General features: G+C 41.3%; 1 protein-coding gene across 1 annotated transcript in view; it reads left to right on the plus strand.

Moving 5' to 3' along the window:
* LOC112570446 overlaps positions 1–27,378 on the plus strand; it is a 60,676-nt gene that overhangs the window by 25,099 nt on the left and 8,199 nt on the right. Inside the window, exons 2-6 of the mRNA XM_025248865.1 lie at positions 17,053–17,124; positions 19,472–19,546; positions 21,773–21,847; positions 26,191–26,280; positions 26,975–27,043. Coding sequence (XP_025104650.1) covers positions 17,053–17,124; positions 19,472–19,546; positions 21,773–21,847; positions 26,191–26,280; positions 26,975–27,043 — 381 coding nt within the window. The remainder of the gene's footprint in view (positions 1–17,052; positions 17,125–19,471; positions 19,547–21,772; positions 21,848–26,190; positions 26,281–26,974; positions 27,044–27,378) is intronic.

Consider the following 27,378-nt stretch of genomic DNA (forward strand, 5'->3'; position numbering starts at 1 on the left):
TTTTAGGCAAGCGTGCTCTTAATCAGATTAGACATTAAAGAAAATGCAACTAAAATAATGGCAAAATGAACTACATTGGTTACACAACACAAAAATATCATTTCCATAATTATCGAAGATGACACCCATTTAAGGTGTAATGCTGCTTTTGTCTGAGAGAAAATTTTATTTATTTAACTTTGATTGATTGAGGACCATTGCCACATAGAAGGTGAGCAAATAACAATGATCATACAGTATTACTTTCAATAGCACACGAATATACATATACAAGCGAGCTAAAAATACAAACAACACCTTCAAAACAATTACTTAGGTATATAAATAAATATTCCACTGTAGACTTTCTAAACTGGAAAAGCATAATAAAGATATAATTCCAAATTCTTTACAATTTTTTTTTTATTTCGTGAATCCAGCAGCAAACTCATTTTAAAATTGTTTGGATTTGTAGACCACTTTCTTTGTATTAACCTTACTCTGAGATGCTGTAAGGTCACAACACAGAACATGTGAGCTTTGTGTTGTGACATCACGCAACGATCCGTCATTGAGACAAACGTCACTGAGAGGAGTGATGTCACCGCTGAGCCATGTCGAGGCCGGCCATTTCTCGCTCAGGTCTCGTCTGTAATTTTGTTATTCAACATGGATGGATCACGAACTTGCACTTTCAATGGACTGCTGGCTCGGGTCACGTGATTCAGGAAATCTCGACATTAGCGCCTTATCCGAGATTCACTCGTTTTTTTGTGTGTGTGCGCGTGGTTTTTTTTGTTTTGTTTTGTTTTGATTTTTTTTTTTTTTTTTTTTTTTGCTTTTTGAATGGGCCATACCTATGTCCTTTCTAGCGCAAAAAGGACTAAATTCCTTACTTTTCCTTGTTTAAACAGGCTTCATCTGTTCTAAAGCTAGGATGCTCGACCTATTTGTGGCGACCAGTTCTCAGAGTGTCCTCGCCACAGTTACCCTCCTCATCCATCCCCCCAACACACACCTCAGGGCCTTCTAACACGCAGATGTTACAGGCGGCGTTGTTTGGCACCACATCAACTGGGTCACAAACGGTCCAATCCCTTCTCTTTGTCCTTCCCAGTCAAGGAAGCAGATGCTGATAACAACATCATTAAAAATAGGACCGTCTACTCCAACGAGCAATTTTCTTAACCTCCAAAGAAGCTGACACATTTACATGAGTAGACATTCCTGTTATTGCACTTTGTATCAAAGCAATTGATGGAGATGATAAGTTGTTTGTGTCTGTCTTGATGATAGGTTTCTGCACCACGTGTCTAACAGGCAGGTCTGTTTGAAAGTTCATTTGATCCGCAGTTTGTATTTCACGGTCATCACAAATTTATTTTCCTCTTTTCCGCAGAATTTATTAGCTTTTAATTGACAATGATCCTTCCTGTTCCTTGATGTTTTTGTTTTTGTTTGGTTTTTACTTCGTTATCTTTCCAAAGTGCAATCCTCCGTTTCATTGGTTGGTTACCTGTACCATTCAAATTATTCTCATTTTTACTGCCGCCAATAAAAAAAATGTACATTTGTGCATGTTGGCAAAAATTGAACCAATTTTATTAAGGACCTCTTTGAAGATCTTTCTGGAAAATTTGTTTAGTCAAAAAGATAATCCTCAACATCAGTTTTTAGTGTGACACAGAAATTTGTCTCCTCGTTTAAAAATAAAATTGAAAACATGCTGTAATGATTTTAAATTTTTATTCGTTCTCGATGAAATCGAGTTTTTCTTCTTTTCCTGACTTTTATAGGTCATCAAAACCATGTCGAATTTTTGAAGTAAACGTATGAGCGGGTAATAAATGTAAAAAATAATAAATAAAATAAATATACTTACGTGATTTATTTTGACAGCCACATAATTTCCTTTAAAAAATGAACAAACACTTCAAAACATGTCCGGCAAAGTTCCATTTGTTTTGGAAACCTGTTCTTTAAAAATCTGGTTTTTATCTAGATGTGTAAAGATTACAGTGGGTGTGGAACTTATCAGTCCACCCTCGTATAAGCAGTATTAATAGCAATTAATATCCTTGGAACTGACCCTTGACCCGAGCACTGAGTGCGTATGTTGTGTGAATTTGTTTTAATTCGTGATTTCACCTAGTACTATCATCATCGATGTCGTCATCACCATCAATGTTCTTGTCAGAGACCGCTGTGACCTATCGTCGTTGATTCAAAGACTGAACACCTGACTAAAACTATAATCAGTTTTGAGTCTTTACAACAGGATAGTTTTCTTCCCCATGTTTTTTTTTTCTTTGTCATTTGCATCTTTTTGTTGACAATACTCGCGAAGCAATTCAGGACAAACAAACATTTGCAAGTTAGGCAGATTCGCGTACCTTCTCTTCTGGTTTCTATTGAAAAACTCAATTCCTCCAATTTCCTAGAGGAAATCCCTGCCTGTCCTCCCCTGCTTCGTTCCTCTCGTTTTTATTTTTCCTTTGAGAGAGTTTCGGATTTATCTGTGGGCTGTCTTCTTGCTTCATTGACTGTGTAGAAGTGGTACACATCGATTTCTACAAGTGGTACATCCTTCACTAGCTGGATGTTGTCCACATCGTTGATGCCTTGAGATAGTAGTTTGAACACTTTGTTGTTGTTCTACAGTTTACTTTGGTTTTTTAATTGCAATGCAATCGCTTTTATAGAACACTATTTAGAATACTATATCCATTTTTATCACAAATCTTATCCCACAATGGTAACCTAATATGTTTTATATGGCGGTGTTCAGCATCCTATTTTTTCATATTGTTCGTACCTGGGAAGTAGAATACTCGTCATCCTTTATGAGTGGGGTACATGGCTGAGTGTGCGCGTGCACTCTGTAAATAAATTCCTTATAAATATTTATTATTTTTCTTGAAGTGACACTACAGAAATAAAACAAGTACAATAAACTCAGCAGCACAAGTTCTTCACCTACAAGCATCCTTTTTCATCTCCTCTTGGGTCATACTTAGGTCATGCCATCAACAGACTCCCTGCAGCACCCGTAACTCCATTCCACGTCCTCCGTCTGGTATTACCACACGGCGAGTGTGTTTGTACATCATCTTAAGAGTCTCCCAGACATCGCGAAAAGAAAGTTAAAACAACAAAAATGAAATTGAAGAAAATGAGTCTTTGACCTGGGTCGTGTTTGCAACAAGCCTGGGTGGATGTCTTCTTCATTCAATCGGTTTGTATATTGCACGTGGAACACGTCTGACGTTCTTTGGGTAAATAAACTCTTTCTGGCACAGACCCGAGGTTTTCCGTTACCACTCGTTTAAATGCAATTTCGGCGCTCAAGTGACTCAAGATCTTTCTCTCCTCTCGACCATGAGATTTTTAAATTATAGGCAAAGCAGAAAAAAAAACCAACAAAATCTTAGAAATCTTCCCCTCCTCTCTTTTTGTTCATTTGACATTCTCAATACTTTAGTCGTTTCAAATATTTTTTTTCTGACGTGGAACATAGTGAATCAGTGATGGATGATGGCAATAAAGGGATTGAAAGAATCTTCTGGAATTTTTTAAGTGTGTAGGTCTAGTTCATAATGTTTTCGTGTTGAAAACTCCCGCTTCTGGTGTTCCAGCTCTACCATAAAGAGTAGGAGAAATATGCAGAGCCCAGTGTTGATAAATTTGTCGGTGTTCTGCCTCCCACGTTCAATGAGACTGTTGAACTCACCGGCAGACGGAACAGAGGTTGGACGAGTGGTATCCATGCACAAGACTGTGCAGCAGGCTGAGCTCTAGATAAACACACCAGCATGAACCAGCTAACAGACCGTGTGTTTCGTAAACATCAGGCCAGTACGGAATCCCCTAGCACACCTCAGCCCTCCGGTTCCTAGGGTCTCCAGGGCATCACAACGATTTTATCCTGTAGGGAATTTTGGTCGATTTCCCTCCCCTCTCCACCACCACCATGAACCCTAATCACCTTTTCAGCCAATAAGATCTCGTCTTTTTTCATACGTCTGCTTATATACTTTTTCTACTAAGTTTTCCTCACTCACCAAAAAACCTAGGAAAACACAAAAAAACCGGCCCAAAAAGAAACCCCGAAAGAACAGCATCAAAGAAGCAAAACCCTGCAGCAAAGTGGGCTTCCAAGATTCTTGCTCATCAAGGAGACGCCAGAAGTAAGGCTTGACAAAAATACTCCAGTGTTCCATCAAAAGTTGCGAAGAGTTGGTACTTTTACAAAGAGAAGAAAGGAAAAAAAAAGCCCTTGTGGCCTCAGCAAGCAGGCAGGTGTTGTCGACCACAGGGTGTGCCTCTGAGAAAGAATTGCCATCGACCGGAAACTGGGGGTCCTTGAGTCATTGCTCGACTTCACCGCTCCTACTGATAAATCCTGGCTCCCAAGGAGGAAGTGCTCTCCTATTCGTGATCTGTTTGCACTCATCTAAACATACTGCACACTAATTTATATTCTTGAATTTTGGAATAGCACTGGTATTAACCTTAGTTTTAAGTTTGGGTGGGATTAGTTGCATAGGTTTTAAAGTTTGCGTTTCAGGAGCTCCATGTTTTTATTGACACTGCTAACGAATATTATAAAGTTACTGGTTACTGGTGTACGTTCTTGAAATTTTTATTTATTTATTTATTTTATTTATTATTAGTATTATTTTTTGTAGTAATGGATTCTAGTCAAACAGTTTTTCTATGACCTTTCAAAACAAAACTTTCCTTGCTTTCTTTTTTTTAAATGTCCAGTCTAGTAATGTAGCAGGCCATCAAAACAAAATTTCCTAACAAGGGTCTTCAAAGAGTGAATTAATGAACCGGAAAGGGCAAATGGGACCATTGATTCTTATGGCCAACACATTCGAACTTGCCTTCCGACAAACTGTTAGACTTGAAAGTCGGATAAGGGCTTTTATTTCTTCTTTTTTTAAGATACTCATTTCCGATCTGATAAGGGAGATAGTCAAGCTTCTCTCACAGTGAGGATTAAAACATCACACACAAAAAATGCTTCAGTTGTATGTGTGAGAGAGAGAGAGACCTACATTCGTTTTTATTTGTCACCTAGTCCCTCATTTACCCAGCTTCATCACCGTAATATAAAGGAAAAGGCTATGAAAGAGAGAACGATAAAGCACGAAAAATAAAAATGCGAAAGTAAAGTTGAAGGCTTGCTTTAGAAATGTCGTAAGCCGCCAGTAATGAACAATGTGTTGATATTAGGCTATCAAGGTATTCACACGGCTGTTAGCAAACGTTTTTCACAGCACCCTCCTCCCACTGTGTCCACCTGCCCACCCACCCGCTTATCCACCCCCTACTTCGCCAAACGTCTCATGGCAATGGTTGTGGAAAGGGGGTGGAAGAGGAAATGAAAGGAGACCTCATGTGTTGACATTGCTATCAGCAGATGAAGATGTCGGCTGAAGTGCCGCCTTGTGTGTTTCCACACTAATTTGTGAGACAGATTGTGAGTAAGATTGACGACAAAGCAGGTGGTCTGTATCAGCTCCTCGCTATCGCCATCTCGAGCAACTCCTAAAAGGTCCAAGACATTTCTGGCACCAGAGGTAGCTCACCCATGCTCTCCACAATAATTCCTCCGTCGTTTTCGAGTCGGCGGAAGTCTTATAATTATGTCTTTCTAATCAGTAGAGAATGGGAATCGCGAACATGAGGGTTCATGCCCTTGCATGCGTGTGTGCGTCCTTCTGGAAGGAGCAGCTATTGCATCACACAATCTTTACTCAGTAACCCGTTGTTGGGAAATAAAACTAGTTTAGGGCGCTGGTGCTGCGGGCCACTTAACGGGGTGGTTACGTGTAGTAGCAGTTGATTTAAGGTATTGCTTCGAAAATTGAATTTGCTTTTTCTTCTTTCCTCAACATGCAATTCTCTTTTTTGCGGGGCATCTTGTGTGGGGACAAATGTATTACTTGGATGAACGCGTGACTAGAAAATTATCAGGTACGATCCCACTGAAGAAGAGAGGAGTGGCGACGAGCAGACTGAACAGACGAGACTTGGGCGGAAGTCGTGTGAACTGCCTTTAATGATCTGGGTGACTGAAATACTTTTGTTTGTTTTTCATCAGTTAAAATTAGAGTCTTCCCAGAGATCACACTCCTGTGTGAGTGGGAATGAACGGAAAGGTGTAAAAGACGAGCAGAGGAAGGTTAGCGCATGCGCAAGACGATGGACGGATAGCCGGAAGTCGAGCTGCTTCCATGTTTAGGGAGCTAAATATCAGGCGTGAGGATCAGCAGGACGTTGAGTACATGGAGCCAGTCGCGTGTTTGCTGAATAACCTCTCGCCACGCCTCGACTCACCATTATGCTGTGCACACGCGGCCATAAAACTCTCGCCACTAAGTCTCTGATTGCAAATTAAACATGGACGGCGGCCACTTCGTCTGACGCAATTTCCCTTTTTATTGTACACTAAATTCTCCATGTCTACCGTCACGCTGAAAACTATCTCATTGGATCAAGCTTCCTTTCACCTTCTGCCCCTGTCCGGAATATGCTCAAGACAGCATTGGTTCAGTTGAGAAAACCGTTGTGAAAAACTGACTCTGGTGGCTTGGTGCAAGAATGTGAAACGCGATTAAGAAATAACAATGTTGTTGGATGTCAGGATTTTGCAAAAGACCTTTTGGGCTTTCTTAGTACAAAGTATCATGCTCAGAATCGTCACAAAGTTTTATTCCCTGACACACCTCAGAACCGGTGAGACAGAGGTCAAGTAAACAGCTTCGGGGAGAAAAAAAAATCATCGACTTCGTCTCTAGTTCTCCGACACATCAATGAGATTTTCTTCCTTGGACATGCTTGGAGATGGCTTCATGAGAATCCTGGCCTTGTGAGCTCACCTGAAGGGGAGGGTGAGCAAAGCTGGACATGGGTTTCTTTAGAGAGCAGTCAAGCCCCGTCTTTACTCTGATTAAAACTCTCTGCCAGCAGTAAGCTCACACCTTGCCCAGGTCCTTGCCTCCAGTTTCCTCACCTTTCCCACACATCGCTCACATTTGACCCATATATTTTTGAAAAGCACAAACCTCGGATATCTGAGAGCTGTTGCAATTTCCCGCACGAAAAAGTTGCATTGAACGTCTGGCCACAATCTACTGTCCTTAAGAAATCGTGAAGAGAAAACCATTTCAAGATATATCAGAAAGTACTCGAGAATGGCCAATTTAAAATGCATTTGTACTCATGCATTCTACGAGCACAACTCCATTTCCCTGGGATTCCCCCAGCTACAATCTGAAGCTGCTTCACGTAAGAGCGGACAGGTCGCACCACTTCAATGCCACGTGGCTTTGGGTGGGATCAAGGGAGTGAAGCGATACGATGGCCAAAGTCCGGGACTCGACTTTCTTTTGGGCTGTCTTAGAGGATTAACCTCTTCTACGCATGCGTGAACAGTTGCAAGCAATTGTCAACTTAATTAAGAAACCTTGACTTCGATCGTTTTGTCTGCGTGGTTGTCATTCTGTTCAAAAATAAAAACCTACACAAAAACCTTAACTCTGATCGTAATTTTAGGCCGATTCCAAGTCCCAAAGCTATCCTAATCATAGATGTCCAGATAACATATGTTCACAGAGAGAGAGAGACAAAAAGCCGTGTATTACAAAATAAAAATCCACAGAAAGACAGAATCTGCGATATTTGAACCATAAACCACTCACTTTACCACTCCGCTGTAGCAGCTTCGACAAAGCCAATTACCGGTTAAGGTGCATTTTTATTGAACACAATTAAAAGACAAATTACAAAAACCAATGTGAGATGGGTCGCAGAGATCAGTGCGAAAAAAAAAGTCTCGGATCCAGGACGATGCCAACTGCGAGTTGTTTCACACAGAACCGTAAGACAAAAAGTGGATGGTACCACAGTTTTCCATCAATGGTCTCCAAGGATTGAGAAAAATACGATGCCGCCCACTTTTATACAGAAAGATTTTCTGTGGGTGGACTTGTGGGTTTGTTGCTGTTCCTCCGCATCAGACATTGGGCTCAAAGAATTTTCACCAAAATTCGCTACTTTAGTGGCTGCAGAGAGAAAAACTTCATTGTCAGAACTCAGTCTTCCTTGGACTCATCTGACCCTTCTTGCAGGCAACGATCTTTGGCTCAAGCCATCGTCCTCGAAATCAGAACATTCCTACACCTCCCGCTCCCTCCTCCGAGCCTGAGTAGGAATCAGTCAAACTGAAGAGGGCAATAACCGCTAAACGCAAAAAAAAAAAAAGTGTTGGACGAAAGTAAAGAGAGACGGCGAGGTGAGACAAAAGGATAAATGAGGATGGAGAGTTTGAGAATGGGGCTGACAGAGAAGACTAGACAAGTTGACGAAGGGGCTGCAAGGGGTAGGGGGAGTTGTAAGGAGAGGTTTTTCAGGAAATGAATCGAGAGCAAGGAGAGAGAGAATGAAATAATGGAATAGAATTTCAGGAGCAGCTGCGATACAGTTTATTTGGGTTGTTTTTTTTGTTTTTTTTTTGTCTTTGTTTTGTTTTCGCTTTTTTTGTTTGTTTGGTTTCTCTTGTTTTTTGTTTTTGGTTTTTTTTTTTTTGTTTGGTTGGTTTTTCTTCTTTTTGTTTTTTTTTTTTTTGTTTGTTTGTTTGTTGTTGTTTTTTTGTTGTTTTTGTTTTTTTGTTTTTTTTTTTGCAGAAGGGGAATTGTCACATCTTATTTTTTAACTTACTTTTGTTCGATTTCTTTGTGAAAAGCAAAACAGTTCAATATTTACAAAAAGTGCAGTACTGTGCCCATCCTCCCTACTCCCATCCTCGAAATGAGAGAACGTTTCATGGTCACTCGAATTTCCGACATTTTGTTTCACTCTGGCTTGTTTGGTTGTGGATGTTGTTATTTTTGTTGTTTCGCTTTGTTTTGTTTGTTTTGATATGGTGGTATTAGTTTACTTAGTTGGGTTTTGTTTCATTCTGTTTCTGATCTTTTTTATTGTTGCTGATATGAGGTGTTTTCTTTTCTTTCTCTCTCTTGGCTTTTGTATTTGCCTTTGATTTGCTTTGAATTGTTTTGTTTGTGTCATTTCTCCCATTCTTTGTATTTTCCGGTTTTGTTTTAATTTGATTGTTGATGCTCATCCAGTTGTTCTTAACAACAGGAATCGATTTTTTCTTAATTAAAAGACAATGCCAGCGTTCTTTGTACCGCCATTACCTCGCTCCGCAGCGAAGGAGTGACGGGCGGTGGCAGTCACGCGCACACGTCATCACGTGCTGCCGCAGAAATGCACGCGAGCACGCATGCGCAGTGAGACAGAGACGTTTAGGAACTGTCGGCATTGGATCTTTTAACCTCGATACCAGGATTTCGCACCCAAAAGAACTTTCGACAATCAGCGGCTAGCAACAAAAAAAAAAAAAAAAATTTAAAAAGTGGCCAGAACCAAAATGAAGACGATCTATCACAATGAGGCACTTCGTCTCTCTCCTAAGTCTCCTCCCAGCAAGCTGACGCAGACCCTCATGAACAAGCTGCCGCACGGCCAGCCAACAAGCCACCCCAACTTTATCGGATCCCGTGGAGGAAGGTTAAGTATCCATAATTCCGATTCCTCGTCTTTTTGATAAGACACTCCACCGGCGCCTGGCTGTTCTGTGGGATGTGTCAGGTCTCCAGAAAAAATCGCCGGATGCCGGTTGCCATCGCTTCTGGAACCTCGCTGTTGTCTCGCTAGGCAACATCGGAGGAGGAAAGGAATCCTGGGTTAAATCATCGCAGGGTGGTCACGAGCTTGAGTGCGCGTGCGGATGCAGGTGTTAACTAGTTCGCGAGCTGATAACTTGCTCCGAACTTTCTGACCTGCAGAGGAAAGAGAAAGAGAGAAGAAACTTACAACATGAAAGGCTAACCCAAAGAGAATTATTTTCAAACGCGTAGGCTACATTTTTAAGATATCCTTCCTCTCAAAACGTAAACATTTTCAAATATGTTCATTAATTACAAGAAACCCAAAACCTTGCGCTTGTTTGATTTGTGACTGATTTAACACAATGAATCAAGAATACAGGGTATTCCTTGAATTAAATGCTTTTTAAGGGGAAATATTACATTATGGTCACGATAAAAGCGAAAAAAAAAAAAAGCAAGATGCAAGCTTTTGTACATCGAAATTTCGCGTGGGTTTTGGAAAGAGGTCATGACCTGGCTTCACAAAATTCGGTTTGCTGATTGAGCAACCTATCGTTGGCATTTGATGGAAACTCACGATCTGGCTGAGGTTTTTGCAGACGATGCCAGAAGTAGGCGGGGGAGTGGGTGGTTTGTTGGCTGGCTTTCTGGCCAGCTCATCCATCTGCTGGTGCTTGGAGAGGTTTTTGACTCCAACACGTCCATCAAACGTCACACAGGTAAAAATATTGATCATTGCCCACCCTCTTACCAAAACACACCCCGAAATCCAGCAATCATTCCATTTAACAAATGAATAAAATATCAGTTCTCCTTATCGTATCTGTATTTTTCTGAAGAGCTACCGACATACTAAAACATTTGAATTGACTGTTTATCTTCAGTTAAGACAGTGTGAAAGCCTTCTCCTGTCTGTTCTGCGCGGTAACTGAAAAATCTGAATGCAAATGCACACCTGAGTATCGATAATGACTGTAGAGGTTGTCCCTTCTGGAAAGCACGAAACTCCAAAAGGAAAACAGAAGCAGATGTGGCTAATGGATTGCAGCAAAATACTGCAGCTCTGGCTCCATTTTGTCAGGAAGAAAGACTGTGCTAAGAAACTGATTAAAAGGCGATGCTTTTGTCTCGGCAACCTTTGCCGCGGTGACAATGTGGCAATGTGGCAATGTGGCAAGCCGTCGGCAGGTAGAATACCTGAGATAGTATTCTCATACTTGTTCTATTTTATTTTGTGTCATTGTCAAGCAAGAATGTTTTACCTGGAGCATAAAGCCGTTGTAGACATGTATTCAAAGTCACCTGTACTCTCTCATGTTTTCTTTTTCGTTACATCTCTCTTTTTCTCTCGGTTTGTCTTTCTCTCACTCCCTCTCCTCTCTCTCTCCCTATATGCCTTGCATTCGTGTTCATCTCTAGATTTTCTTTTCTTTTCTTTTCTTTTTTGTTGAGGTGGGGGCCATTGTTGTTTCCTTTCTTTGGTCTTGCTTATCATCGTAGGACACTTGGAACTTTAATTGTGAGTGGGCAATCCTGTTTTAAATCACTCTCTGTGGAGCTACTACATTTTCTTGATCGGACTTTTTCTACTCGCACGATGCTGGCATGCAATGCCACGTTCAACAAATGAAACGGAAAGCTCAGGTTTGTATTTCTTTCAGAATCACCGTCCACTGACGCATCCAGTCTTGTTTCTCCTTTTTTCCAGTCAACCCGCCCTTCCCTTTCTTCTTTTTTTTTTTTTTTTTTTTTTTTTTTAAGTTTCCTGGCTCGCAGTTAATCGAGCGAATAAACTTGTTATCCAGTTATTCACGCCACAGACACCGGCATCATCTTACTCAGCAATTCTGAGGCATTGTTCCCGCCATAGCTGTCACGTGTTCTCCACCGTCGAATCGTTGGTCACTCAGCGTCACGTGACCGGCAACGTGGGCGTTTGTATTATTATGGCACAGCACGCGTGCAAAACAACATCTGAAGCCTACTTTTTTTAAATTTACGATTTAATTATTCAAATAATTCATTAAGTCCGAACATTTTTCTAGCTTTGTCAACATCAATTTACATTCGTGCTATGATCGTTGCTCTAACATGCACTTCTCCATCATGGCTACCTTTAATCCTTATTATTTATTTGTTATTAAAAAAAATTATGATTGTAGAGTTGTGTTTTACTTGTCGATCAGGAGAGTATGGACCTTGCAATATCTAACAACCTTACAACGATGATCTTCATCTTCAGCAGCATCAGTATTATCACCATCATCCTCCATGAATTTTTTTTAACTTCCCTCCAGTTCGTTTCTATTTTGCTAGATAGTTCTAACCTCCGACTGGAAGACCTTGGTACCCTAACTACGAAGAAAGAGTTCAAAAGATTGACCTTCCCTGCAAGGCAGTAAAAAGCACGACCTGTCCCTCCCTTCACGACTGTGTTGTGGGGAAAGTGTACTGGGAGGGAGGCACGTGTGCTTCACGCATGATTGCACACAAATTGCTGTGGAGCAGAGGCTAAGCCACTTGTTACTCTCTTTGAGCAAGTGGACAAATGTAGCTAGGTACCTCCACAATTGATTTCCTGCGACCAAACTTACCTTGGTAGACCACCCCTGTGCAGATGCAAAAAAAAAATAAATAAAAAAAAAAAAAAATGAATGCAGGACCCGCAGAATCTGAAGTATATTTCTAAAGTGAGATGTTCAATTAACGGCAGACTCAAGGATGTGGGTTCAAGAGGTTAAGTATTGGGAAACACACGTCTGGTTATAGGATTGTGTTGCAACCGATAGTACTAAATCTTATTTCTTCCCCGGACAAAAATGGCGGCTGAAATTAAGATAATGAACGCACTTGTGTCTTTCTTTAGATACATCTCTCTCTTTCTCTCACTCAACCTTTTTCACTCTCTCATACACTTCTTGCTCGCGGGCTTGAGTGCATTTGTTTGTGTGAGAGTGTGTGCCATATTACCTTTCTTCTGTAGCATACATTTACACATTTTGCGAAACCTTGTTGCCCGTCTGACCTCCTCTCATCAATTACCAACAAAGCACTCTTTTTTTAAACTAAAAGTTTGCAATTTCCGCTAATATTTTGTAATCCCACCACGCAGTAGAATGGATGTAAAACGTTATGAATCCATCGTTTCCATTAAGAGTTCTCATAAAGCGCAGCGCCTCAGTCTCAAAACAACTGCAGCGCCATGCCAAGAGGCAAGGAGGTGGCCTCCCGTCCTCTCCCCCTGCCTCGGCTAACGACAGGAATTCAATTTACAGCCAAGGATCGCGCGCAAAATTGGATGCGAGGGCCTAACACAGCGGCGCGTGAGCTTTTCAAAAGCCTGCAACACGCAACGAAACGGGATCCACAAGTGTGCCACGTGGTACCTCGTGCTGCAGGACGTTAGCCTACGTCGTGATCACGTTCTTAACTCCGGCAGCTTATCGAAGCCTTGATGACTTGTGATTATTTTTTCTTTCATTTTAATTTGCTTTCGTCGAAAGTACAGAAACAACATAAATTGCATTCGAAAACTGTTCGTGAAGAGTTTTTTTTTTTTTTTTTTTTGGTCTTTTCCGACAGTGTTTACGACATTGAGCCGGTTCAGCTTCTCGTAGAAAAATCGTGTTTAAGCTCGTTACGTTCCACTTCCGTGGTCAGACTATCACGTGGTGTGTTGATAGAGGTACATGGTGTCAACAAAGTGTTCTCTTTGCGCTGAGTGTTTCGCGAGGTCAGTTTGCAGGGTGGATGTCGTACCCCGTCTCACAGGTCAGAGGTCGATGCACCCTGGGAAATGTGCTGACGTCAGAGCAGTTGCTGTATGACGTCGCTGCTTATGTTTCTCTCGGGTAGTTCTCGCATCTGACAGGAAACGACACGTGAAAGTGATATGGGTGGGAATGGTGGTTGAGGAACTCTTAGGGTGAGGTGGTCTTATAATTTATGTGAAGGAATAACTCTCAGTTAGAGGATAGGGCACCTGAGACATTCATTCATTTGTAAATATTTACAGGCAAATGTTTTAGTTGGAATTGCATAAACTTCTTGTTGCTTTGACTGTGGTTACCATTCCATTGCACGTTCGATTTATGTTTACAGTTTGATTATTATTATTATTTGATTATTATTTTTGAGTTTGATTATTATTATTCAATGGGGGAAATAGTCGACACAGTTGTCGGGTATGGGTACCTGACCCCACAGAGGATTGGAAAAGGTAAGGCAGCGAGGAAACGGGTACCGCTTTACAACACAAAAAAAAAGAACATGCTGGCTCCGAGAAAAGTAAGTTCTTCAACCCTCACTCCCTAAAGATCGAAAAAGTAAGAGGATGACCACTTCCCTAATGTATTATTTTCAATTTTCTGGCCGTTCTAGTACATTTTGCTTCCTTGCTCTCGCATTCTCTTTTTTTTTTCATCGGTGCTCACACAATGTTCTCACATGAGGGTCCAGAAATGGTCCTCAGTGGGTTCCAAACACTCCAGAGATAGTCTTCATAGGTACAGATACACGATCGGCTGCCAGACAACCACCCGTCAAGTGACAGAAAGTGAAGACTTATTGCTGGCCTCGCTGTTATCGAGGATAGTCTTGGAGCTTTCCTACTGTGGCTGACCAAACAGAAAAAAAGAAAGAAGAAAATCGATGATGTAATGCGAAGCTGATGACCGCCCACATTCACGACGTGCAAATGCGCGTGAACCTGGCTCACCATTAGCTTGCACGGGCGATTCATTGTGATAAGTTGATGCCCCCCCAACATGCCCCGGCGCCTCCCGTGTCGGTGAGATCATTCCCGATGTTGGCTTCGTGCCCGCTCGTGCATTTTCGGCAATGGCAGGCTTTTGTGTCGCTCCTCCTCTCACAGAAAACTGTCTCCAGACTCGAAAAAAGGTCCCGAGCTCTATTTTGACCCTGTGAATCTCTCACACACAAAGGTTTCTTTTGGAAGGGTTGGTGGGGGATGAGGACGAGGTAGGACAGCAGGACTCACTGACGACAGCGCTGTACGATCGTTCGTGGTTCAAAGTGAAACCGTCTGTAACCAGGAAACCTCACGTTTGATATCTGTCAGCCTTATTTCGTCTGTCTTTTCTGGAAGCAAATATTATGTATTTGAGACGCTGGATTTAATTCGTGGACACAATTTTATCAATTAATCCTTTGAATCTACAGACCGTTGTTACAAAAAAGGAATATAAATTCCAGCAAGACTGATAAGCGAATGCACTAAAATTATTTTGGATGATAGTATTGACGAAATCTTTATTATCTTTTGCTAAGCCGATCAACGAAATCGGTTTTATGACAGTCAAAAACCTGAGATCGACTTCCTTAAATCACGTGATCATCCAAATTCTTATTTTTACATTCTTATCCTTTTAGAAAAGTTCATCAATGCCACTTTCATTGCTTTATAAATATTTACTCTCCATGTTACCATTCCATTTACCCTGTTTCTGCATGTTACGGTGTTCGTAACAGAGTCCCCAAGCATAGCACGTGCTTCGTCAACTCCGCATGTGGACTGCGCATGCGCAGTCGTGCCGGCGTGCACGCGACCGCGATCCGGATATTTGTGGCGCCTAATGAGATGCTAACAGGCATCATAACAACACCCAGCAATTAGACCGCGCGGAGACTCCGCCTTACAACGGTCTTTATATGTTTCAGACAATTCCAGACATGAATCCTCACATGCTTGATTGATTCATTTTGTTCACATCCGGTTTCTCCCCGCGTCAACTAAACTGTGGGAACGGAGGCCTTTTCACTTGTAAGAATTCTCCAGTTTACAAAAAAAAAAAATCTTTTTGGTTCGATTTCTGCTTCAGTTATAGGCTCCCTTTCACAAAGCAGCTGCAAATATCCCCACCTCTTTTTTTTTCTGAGTATCTCAGGGGCTTCCACTAACAGAAGGACCCCTAGCATTGGGGCCAAAAAATAAGAAACGGTTTCATGCACACAGCTACTTCCGAGAATATTGCTCGTTAACTTTCTGGCTTGATGCTGTAACAAAACCGAAAGTTAATTTACTTTTATAACCAAATTTGTGTGCTCCTTTTTAAAAAAAAAAACACACAAATACATGGCAAAATTGAAAGTTTTGACATGAGCTTGTAGGTTCTGTGGAATTTATAGTCGTAGAAATTCAACAAGTGCGATAAAACTTGCCGGCACACATTTTATTACCAGTTTTTTTTCTGGTTAAAGTTGAATGTTTTTTTAATTTGTAAAGTTTAACGGTTTGTTTCTGTTTTAGGCTGGTATAAACAAATCTTTATGGACACAACAGCTGTAGCACGCGGATGTCGAGGGAGCCTTGGGATTTTATATAAATATATATACATAAACGTATTTGAGCTAACTTTGGTAGTCGTTGTAGACATTTTCTAAGCAAATGATTGATTTTTCTCCTTATTTCAATTCCGTGTCATGTCGCATCCCTTGGCGGCTTTTTATGGAGTATTTCATGTCCACTTTACAGGACCTGTGGGCTGTGGAGTAGAAATATTGTCTAATGGCTAGGTGGCTTTCACTCCAAAACATTTTTCCTGGAGAAACAAATTACAACTTTCCTCATGATTCGTTTACAGAAACATTAAGATAAAAATTTCTCCAAAATGTAATTGAAATGTTACACAAATCACCGTTACAGTCCCCATGTTTCTTATGAAAGTTCTATACAACAAAAAATGTGGAAAAAACTATTTTAAAAGAGGGTGCAGCCATAATCCGACCGGTATTTTTAAAACAGAAAACTTTAAAATACACACTTCCTGGAAACGAAATAATTGTCCTGTTCCAAAGAGAGCGAGCCTTGTTCACTACTGATTCTCACAAAGTTTCACACTTTCTTTTGAAGCCAAATACTTGAAGAGTCAACGTATCAGATGTATCAGAGATATTCGTTGGAAACAGTCTACCCACGATGTTTTCAGCTATAGAAACAGTTACAATATATGATAAAGAATAATAACTGTGTTTTTATTTGTCATTAACTATCGAAGAGAATCAGCAGAGGATGTGTCCATGGTTGGATTATGATGGCGTTGGGGCGCGTGCGTGCGCGTGTTTGTCTTCTGCACGTGTTCCCTTACATTCTGCGAGTCTCCTCTGTATTGACTCCGACAAGAATTTCATAGTCCACTTTATATCAATATTAAAAGAATCTGTAGCAGAGAGCTGAGAGCTTGTTCTTGTTGGGACTGGTTGCCAGGGAAGAGCATGTGGGAGTGGTGCAGCGTGTTCAGAGAGCGGAGGGAGCACCTGAGTTCTGGATTATTTCAGGTTGTGAATTAGTTGCTGTGGACAGCTTGCTGATTTCTTTTACGTACCCTTGTCTTTAATTCTCTTTTCATTTGCTTTGCTTGTTTTTCAGAAACCTCAGTGGGACCAGGCTGACAACAATACCTTCCCATGCTTTTGCGATGTATCCAAACCTACTAGAACTGTAAGTAGATGTCTTCACCTTGATTGATTAATCCCCAAAATCTGATATCAAAAAGGTGTTAAACGAATGTTCAATTACTTCTTTTAAGCTGTATAAAAGTCTAACTCGACATTTTACATAAATTATAATGGGTTATATCTTGAAAATGACCTACAAAGACCTACAAACCTACAAAGACAACTCTTTGAACCGACCTGACGATCTATAAAACTCTTTTAAAAAAATTGTGTAACCGAAGACTGTCCCTTGATGGCTGCTTTTTTCCACATTTTTCTCCCTATTCTGACCCCCAAACTAACCAAACCGATTTTGAATGACACAAGAGACTCTTTGCTGCCATTACGACATTGTCAGCATCAGACTCATCAGAAGCCGCCACCAAGTCCACAAAAAAAAAAAGAAAAAAAGAAAAACAACTCTAGAACGAGGCCAGATGTTTGTTTGCTGACTCCTAACCTGCGCCCCAATCGAAGTCACAAATGGACGTTTGATGTAGATTATGCCACAAAAGCCACATAAAAGTGTCGTCGTCACTGTAAACGCCGAGCGCCAGCGGGAGCCCGATGCACGAGTTATTTCCCCCCTGTCCGCTCGGGCCAGCTTTTGGGGGAATTACTTCCCCTGTCCGCTACGCATTCGGTTCTTTCCCGGCTGTGAAATTGCTTGCACCCTTCCCGACCCTGACTCTCGCCTAGCCTCGGATTTGAATGAGATTTCTCAGCCCACTTGTGCTTCAAGATTCTGGCGCTCGTTGTTAAAGCAAACCCGAAAGCCAAAATAAAAAAGAGAGAAAAAAACACTTTTAAAGTGAACAAGTTTAATTCATTGTAAGCTACGATTCCTAAAATCTGAGCAAAAGTGGTTCAATCGAGGCAGAAGTTTTAAAATGTTTGTAGAGACAACAGCATTGAAGTACTAGACACAAGATACATTGTGAATCGCGGTGTGGTTGCTATATTCAGTTGCTCAATCCACACTACCATTAAATTTCGAGCAGGCGGCTCTAAATGAATTAATAAGTATTTTCGAACATTAATTTGACATTATAATCCTCCGGCCCTTGCATCTGCATACTTATTTGTCCAGTAAAGAACACACCCACAAAAGAACTTTATTCTCATAAAATTTTGTATTCACAACAAGAAAGTAAAACCTACCAAATATTCCTACTAATCGCTAATCTATGCCGCACAGTGCCTGCCATCATGTACAATTCTTACGTCATTCGTAAAACAAAACTAAAACTAATTTCTTGGAGTCTGTTTTGTTTCTGATGATGACTGACTAAATCTCAGTGCATGATACGGTTTCTCCTTATTCTGGTCCACATTACAAAATCTGAATTGTTGTAAACATGTTTCTCGAGTTGAGAGGATATGGTTATTGACACGGATTAGGAGAAACAATATTTGTACTTGTACTAAGTTCTACTCAGATAATAGAAACAAAATTTACTCCCACTAGGCCTTTAAGTAAAAAATAATATACAGCCTCTAGATGTCGCTATTTGAAAACCTGCATTCTGTAAGTTGCAACGGTTGTTGCTATCAACTTAGTTTTAGAGAATTCATATCATGTTAGAAATAAACGCACTTTAGTCTGGTTGAAATCAGCCGTTGAATTTTGAATCCCACACAGAAATCAGGAACTTTTACGTCTTCACGAACTCGAGCTAAGGATGGTGAAATAGTCTGAAGAATCCGCTCAAGGGAAATTAACCCAACGCGTGATCAAACGACGAGTCCGCTCGTCGCCCAAGTCTCGAGTGAAAAAAATGTGTTTGATTATGTCCCTTTGTTGCGTCGCTGGCCCATGACGGTGCCTGTGACGTCACAGGACGGTCTGTTGACTGGACGATGAATGGCATCCTGACGTCATACGACGCGACGGATTGACTGATGGAGGAAAAATGTTGCCTGGAAGTCAGCGTCTGCTTTCTGGTGGTGGGGAGGAGGGTAGAGGGAGTTGAGATTAGAATTTTTTTTTTACAAACCGTTGGTTCTAACATATCCGATTGTGAGAAAAATTTATCCACACTTACACACGCACAAAATACTCTCCTCGTTTCATAAACACGCTTCGTGCTAGTCCCTTCAGCATCTTTGCCCCTGTGACTACAACCTCGGGGGTAAAGCTAGTATACGGCTGCTGCTTTGAAACCATGGAGGCAATCCGCTTGTCCTCGGGTTCCCCATGTTCCCCAGGACAGTGACTTCCTCCTTATGGACCTGGACAGTTGCCACATCCCTCGCTGGGAATCCATCTATAAAACGGCCGCCATGAGACTCGGAACATTCCAGGGCTTCCTCAGAGTGCCTTAGACTTTCATGATTTCTTTTTCTGACAGAGACATTAAAAACTCCAGTCTGCTGAGAGAGATAAAGGAGGGTGCCTTCAGAGAACTCCGACAGCTACGCATTCTGTAAGTTGGCTTTATTACTAGTATAGATGTTTAAAAACAAAACTACAGACGAAGCAATTCAGCATCAGATAGTTTTTTATGTTTGTTAATGAAAACAACAATTCATTCTTTATCTTAATCAGAATCTCTGAAGCTGAGCACAGGCTTCCGAGTAAAATATTTTCTCTTCATGATTTTTCCGGAGTTTCTTTCGAAAGCCAAGCAAAGTTAATTCTGTGTTGTTTAAAAAAAGATGTTGTTATACTCGCTGGGGGAATAAGAGAATATCATGTTGCATGTTAATTGTGCTGCAACCAGTTCCGGAGCAGCTTTTCCCAACTCTTTCAGTGACACCACGTGGTGACACGGCCATGGGTCCAAGTGGACATGGTTACCATCCTCATGTCTTATGATCAAAACTATCTTTACCGGTATTTACATATATATATATATGAACATGCACGCGCGCCACCATAGGTGTACGTCCAGACGTGGCTGTGTGTTCGTTGACGTGTGATTTCCTGCATATGTTTGCGCATGCGTCGGGTGTGGGATGGGTAGAATAACTGAAGGAAACAAAAATGTAAAGCAATGAAGTCACAGAATGGCTAAACAAGAATTTTTTGCCAATGACGACATCATCATCAACGAGACGAAGCGACGACGAGCTGGAAACTCGCAAATCACGTCGCTGACTGCTTGCTGTTTCGTGAACAGTTGTATTCAAGGAAGTGACCCCGCCTGACCCGGATGTGCCAACGCTATTCGTCTTGACAGAAGATTACGCAATGAAGTCCATAACGAAAGGATGTTACGCATCGGCCTAGACCGAGCTGTCCTTCTCTCCTCCCCTTCTCTCCTCCTTCTCTCCTCCTTGTAATCCTCGTAAAATCTCGAAACAAGTTTATTGTCCGCGGGATTGTTTGATGCTTTGAAGGTTTTGCAGAGACAGAGACGTATGAACGAAATATCTGAACTTATTAAAGACACAAGGACGATACTGAGATAGCTATCCGGTAATGCACGAAATTACCCTACTGCCATATTTTCATAAATTATTGTTGCGATGATTCTTTTCAAAACACTTTTAGTACTGTGCAAATAGGACTACAATATCAAAGCAGATGAATTAACGCTGATTCGTGGTCTTAGTGACCTCCAGTATCTATCTTATCCATAGATATACACCCTGACATATCCTAAGAGAAAGCAGATAAGACCTTGTCAATCATAATAGAAAGCAGGGGAGAGGGTTACCTTGTTTATACAGTTTTTTTTATTCATATGCTCTGTTCTTAATATAGATTATTTGTCGTGGTCAGACCAGGTTTTTCCATACACCCTTAGTATCATCAGATTATGTTTCGGTGATTTGAATTATTTTATTTTCTCTGGAGATGGAGATGTGCTGCAATACCTTGCATAAGCATCAATAGCTTAAACAATTTATTATGCGTATGATTATGGCAAACGAATGTAATGAACAATGCATATACGACCTCTCTCTTTTTTCTGTCTTTCCATCTGTCTTTTCTCTCTCTCTCTCTGTCTCTGTCTCTCGCGACTCATTGATCGCTATAACGTCTGCCCTACTGACGCAGAGTGGTCGTGAACGGTCGGAAGTGTTTAAATCTTCGACAAGTCTCCGTGAACAGGTTACAGGATAAAAATGGAGTGCATCCTCCAATGCGGCGAAGGAGGGGAGAGAAGAGGGGAAGAAAAAACAGAGTAGTCGTCCCCTGAAAAAGCCATTCGGTGTCTCGCAGCGAGATCTCGCTGAACGTGAAGGAGCAGCGAACAAGTTCGTGCACTTTTCGTGGGCATGACATGATGGCTTGCAGTGTCTTGCACAAGTTTTGTCTTCCTGCTCATCGACATGGAGACTTGCCTGGTGAAGCAGCGAAACTTTGTGAAGAGCTGTCCTGCTGGCTGTGTACCGACTTTGACTAAACAATAGCAGCAGAAACAGCAGAACTCCTTGTCTGACCCACGTGCAGGATGATGTAGTAGATTTCTGTGATGAAGAACAGCTCGGTTACTAGGACAAAGTTCATGCCAAGTAGTCAGCATTGTAATTTAGTGCTTTGAAAATATTTCAGTGATTTTTGTAGAAATTTGCGTAGAAGAGAATGCAAGCTCGCGCGTGCACGCACACACCATAAATGCATAGATATGTAGACACACTTTGCAGATAGAAGTCAAGCGAAATATTTACATCCCAATTATACTTTTTTAATCTGTTTTCAGCGTGATCATAGACTGCGTGCTGCTGACGACCATCGGACCTGGAGTTCTTGGCACCTTCCAGAACCTTCACACGCTGTATGTGCACTAGAGGGCGCTTGGCCGCTTGTTATCCCTGTTTTTTCTGCAATCTTTTTCTTACCAACGTTTGAAAATGTTCACTGCCCCACCGGTCTATGCTTTTACTAATTCCTTCGCATTTGTGAACTTGCTATTTTGTACGCGCGCTTGCATATACACACAGACACGCAAACATGAAAAAGAAATTTCAAAACCACAAATCTATAAACGTGCATTTAATTACATTCAGACCAGTGGATATAAGCACAGAGAGACAAAAAGAAAGATCCATCACAGCCTGATCTTTTTCGTCGTTCTCATCGTTTTTCTGATGATGCATGGAGATGAAAGACCATGCCTTTAAATGGAAGATTTAATATTACCACCACTACCCCATCGCCGCACCTACAGCGACTTTTGACTTCTGCTTCCGTGACCAGCAATCCGCCTGACAGCCTTCTCCACGTGGTGTCTGAAAGGCTAGGAATATGAACAACTTTGGTAAAACACAAAAACAATCTGGCAGCGAGTGCTAAGCAGGTTCAGTCGGTACAAAATACTTCTCACAGGTCTAGTGGGGTCTTGTTAAGTCCATGTCCCTACTGATGCTTCTAAAAGGTCTACTGGGGCAAAGCTTAGGGCAAGATTCTATTTTCCAAAATCTGAGTGAAATTTCCTTCTCGAGGAAACGCTTACAAACATCCTCATGTACAGAGATAATGCATACAAACATCATCTGTATAAACATAACACCTACAAACATCATTCACAGAGATAACATCATCGCCATACACACAAAGAGGTCAAGACTTCAGAGGTCATGATTGTGCATGGATTTAAAGGGAGTGACATAAACAGAAACATTCATTGGAACAGATAAAATTCTACCTCAATGTTTTAACGACATGTACTTATCTATGCTTATATAAAATGTTGAAATACGAAGTAAAATAACTTACATTGAGTCGTTATCCAGACATAATGTTTCTTCGGAGGTAGACATGTCAAAGACATAAATGTAAATACTTTTTCTTTGTCTAGGATTTACATAACATCAGAATTACAAAAGACACAAGAGACTACACAAAATTATGTTCCAAGTTTTTGGAAAAAAAAAGTCTGAGAACAATTTCTAAGTAGTAAAAATGTTTTGCTAAATCATCGAGAGATTGGTCTAGCTTCCGACCAAAATTATTGGACAGCGCTTCAACTTCCAAGTCGTGGGGGGGGGTCGCACCATAATATGTAACTTTCCCGAACAATAGAAGTTTAAAATATCCCTTCTGGCCACCTTTCTACAGAGAGAAATCGGAGGAGAACTCCTAGTGGAGCAGACACAATTCTACCGCAATATTTTAACAATGACCGGGGGGAAGGGAATGTTACATTTGTCTGTAGAGTTCTGATCCCCAGGCACTACTTTCACTTCTTTTGCCATTTCTCCACAGCCTCCTCTGACCTGTATCTTCTAGATTTCTGTTCCACAGAATGGTCTGTACCACTCAGTTTTATCAACACCATTCGGTCGACAGAAACGCGTGTTCAAACAGGAATTTGAGCTGTTCACTGCTGATATTGTTCTGACATTTACACGGATTTTTCGACTTTTAGAATTAGATTGCTTATCAGTCTTTTTTTCAAACCAAACATTTAACCAGCCGCCATGCCTGCTAGAATACTAAACACAGCTTACAGAATTCTAGACACCTTGAGAAGCTGGACATGAATATTACTTGAAAGCCTAGTCTGAAGTTCTTCGATCGCTTCCATTGGGTTGTCTCACTGAAGTCCTGGGTGGGTACATCGGGTGCAGTGCAACAAAGTCACTTCGTTTGCCTTTTGTATTTTTAGGAAACAAACTCTTTGGACTCGTAAGCTGCTTAGTGTGGCTGTTCAAACAGGGCTACAAACAGCAATTAGCTCCAACACCTTCAGATGTCGTGAATGCCATGGAGGACTAATCCAGCAACCCTTGAACGGCCGCCCCTAATTTGCTGTTTAGGCAATGTGTTCAGAAAAGTTTGCACCAAGATGTGCCCAGCCGGTGAAGATGATGACTGGTCCTTTCCAATATGGACCAACAAAAGGGGAATTCACACCAAACAAGGCACTACAACGTCTGACCAGTCGGAGTTATTTTCAGATAATTTAGACCCACTCTATAGATTGGTGATATTAATGTTCTATGCTACAATACGCAATACATTAGGCTACAGAAAGGCACTGTTCTCGGGTAATCATTTTCTGGCTTAATATGTTTATTTTTCTTTGCATTTTCTCTGCCTTACACTGTAGTGTAAGCCATTGTTACAGTAATATTTTATATATATATATATGACTTGTATTCCAATACCTTCTACCAGGCATCATTGCTGCTCATTGAGTTGTTGTTGTTTTTTTTTTCTAAAAATCAGAAGTAATCCTAGGGACTAAATGTATGAACATTTTGTTAGAAATGTATAGACAGGTAAATTGATTTTAGCTCTCTCTCGTTTGTTTATTCGTTTTGTTCGTTCGCTTGCTCTCTTTTTTATCAACCCTTCTTTACCTCCTGTTCCACCAATCTATTCCCTGCTGATTCGCACTGCGGAACAACCATTCGTTAAAGAAAATGAGAGCCAATATATTATGCTCTGACGGAGCTTTACTACACCCCACCGAATGTCAACAAAAATGACAATCGTCTGCGCAATTATAAAGAGATTTATCTATATTTAGACGAGCGACATAATGAAGTAATAACGATAACAACAGCCTCACGTTTCAAAGGGAGCGAGTGACAAAGCCCAACGAAAGCCGGAGACCTGGGCCCTGCAGGGGAGACCATCCAGCGCAATCAGTGGTCGATATTACCTGCCCATGCGAGGAGGAGGAGGAAGAGGAGGAAGAGGGGGAGGAGGAGGGTCCCGCCGTGAGGATGGCCGTATAACAGTGCAGCAAAACATCCGTCATCCGGGAACCTTTGTCTCTTGAAGAAGCCGCTGTGGACCGTTCCATTGCCGATTGTTATAAGGCTGCACGTGACGCTTTACATGCAAAATGGCTAATTGTAAATTAATCCCCACGCCTGAACAGAGCTGTTTATTAGTCTGGACAGCTTTCATAGTTGACCGTGCTCAGAGTTATGGCCTCCTGTATCGGGGTAGCTATCTGTGTGCAAACTATGGCCAGCACAAGTATGCTTGTCTGTGTGTGTGTGTGTGCGCGCGTCCTCAAATCGTATTATAAAATATTGATCAGAGAGAAGCGCATCTATGAGTACATTTGTGTCTGGCTGAACCTAACGAAGTCCTTCACCGATACAAAGACATCAATGAGCCGACAGTGACCTCAAATAGTCAAACGAGCACTTAAACATTTGCTTATATCGAACTTTCTTAAAGAAAAGAAAAGAACAGCAAAACGGCAAGCAATTGATGTCAATATTTTCATCGCCCTTTCTTTACCCGAACAATCTCTGACTTTTAATTTATAAAAGAAATAAAACAAAGTAGTAATATATGACTGTTTCAACAAATAACATCTCATCATTATAAAAAAGCTGGAGTAATTTCCCCTCCTTTGAATTCCATTTAGAAACGCGCTTTGGTATCGAATAAATGGCTGGCAATAATGCTGGTCTGGGAGACAAGGTCCATGGCCCACATTTATTAACTCTTTTGTTATGCTGTTGTTGTGCTGTGTATCTAATCGCAGCATCTACGCCCTTCACTTCATCGGATCATGCCGGAAGTGACGCGCAGGGTGGACTGAATCTGACGCTGTTACACTAGCACTTATCCTCGTCATCCATGCAGATAGGCAGTCAGTTCCAGACGAGGCTCGGCCGTCTCCATGACACTCTTCTGCCAGCTTGTGCTCTGGCACCACGCATGCGCCACCAACGGACGCTCAGTTGACAGTTGATCCGTTGCTGCCATTACCTTTAACCACGGGCTACAGAGCATTGTTGTTACCCTGTCTGGACCTCCCCATACCTGTCATTACCGTGTATCCATAAAATTTGAAGTCAGTTGACCTCCGAGGGAAAAAAAGTGGTTAAGCACTGGTTGAACTCTTCCGTCTCGAGATATATGTCACCAAACACAGAAAGACATCAACAAGATGGACGTCAGGACTCACTCACTCACTCACCACATAAACATGTTTACATTGTCAAAGCCTCAGCCAATGAAAGACTGGGGCGATATGTTAATTAGTCGTACCTGTCTAAAATCGTGACGTCATTATTTTGACCGTTTCGGCCAATCATTAGAAAAACTGTTGCACCCCACTAGTCCTTTAAAGACATGTAATTCGCACTTTAGTTTTTGTGGTTAAAGCACGGTTATGATAAACACTTGTGGTGGACATGTTTTCAGGAGAATCTGGAAGAGCGGGCTGACCACTGTCCCGGACTTCAGCACGTTCAGCACCATGTCGCCGTCACACAATCAGAGCATGTATGAGATGTAAGGAGACATTTATTTAATATATTATATAAAGCAGTCTGAGCAAAATTTTGGAAAACGCTTTTATAAGTTATTATTATTAATAATTTTTCTCTGCGGCATAAAAGTAAATGAATTGCGTGACTTTTGGATGAAGCATGTCAACCCTTCAAGCCATTCGATTGATAGATTGCCATTTTTCTTTCCATCAGTCAAGTTCTGAGACATCTTTTAAGTAATGGAATATTTCGGGAAAAAAATAGTGTGGTCGTTGCATCTGGGTGTGCACGCGCATGCGCATAAACATACCTCACATGTTAATCTGGACGCCATTAAAGTTGGTCGTTTTCAAAGATAGATTTATATCTCATATATATATATGGTCTTATCACTCTGAGTAACATGTGTGACTATATACATGTGTGTCTGTCTCTATGTGTGTGTCTCAATGAGTCTTTCTTTTTGTCTGCGTATCTGGGTGTGTCTGTGTTTTGTCTCTATAACTGTGTCTGTGTGTGTGTGTTGCATGTGTTTGAGTGTGTGTGTTTTTATATGTGCGTGCATGTCTATTTATGTATGTGTTTCTGTGTGACTGTTTGTCTGTCCCTCTCATCTGATACCATTGTTCCTAGCGTTGCTGTTCCGTGTGTGTATTATATAGACAGTGTCGACCTTTCACCTTTGCTGACTGACTCAAATTGTCTCTCTCTGGCAGTGACCTGACGATCAACAAGATCAAACGCATCCCGAAAGGCTCCTTCAGAAACATCCGGACATGGCTGCTGTAAGTCCACGGCATTTGTTGACAATGAAGAACTCTTAGTTTGTTTTCCTTCTCTATTTCTCAGTGTAACCTTCTTTTTCAGCCGTAAGCCTCACTCCAATCTTTCACCAAGTCAGAAAATCTCCCATTAAAGAGAGAGAAAGAGAGCGAGGACCAAGGGAGAGCATTCAATAGCTCTACTGACTTTTGACGTCTCCTCGCCGAAAGATTATTGGAGTGGAGCTAATGGTCTGTCTGTCTGACGATGGGCTTGACCTGCTGCCTCTGTTTTATGTCCAATAATAATAATAATAATGACGACGATAAAGACTCACATATTTTTCTAACTGCGTGTG

The sequence above is a fragment of the Pomacea canaliculata genome, linkage group LG8, assembly GCF_003073045.1.
Source record: "Pomacea canaliculata isolate SZHN2017 linkage group LG8, ASM307304v1, whole genome shotgun sequence".
Lineage (NCBI taxonomy): Eukaryota > Metazoa > Mollusca > Gastropoda > Architaenioglossa > Ampullariidae > Pomacea > Pomacea canaliculata.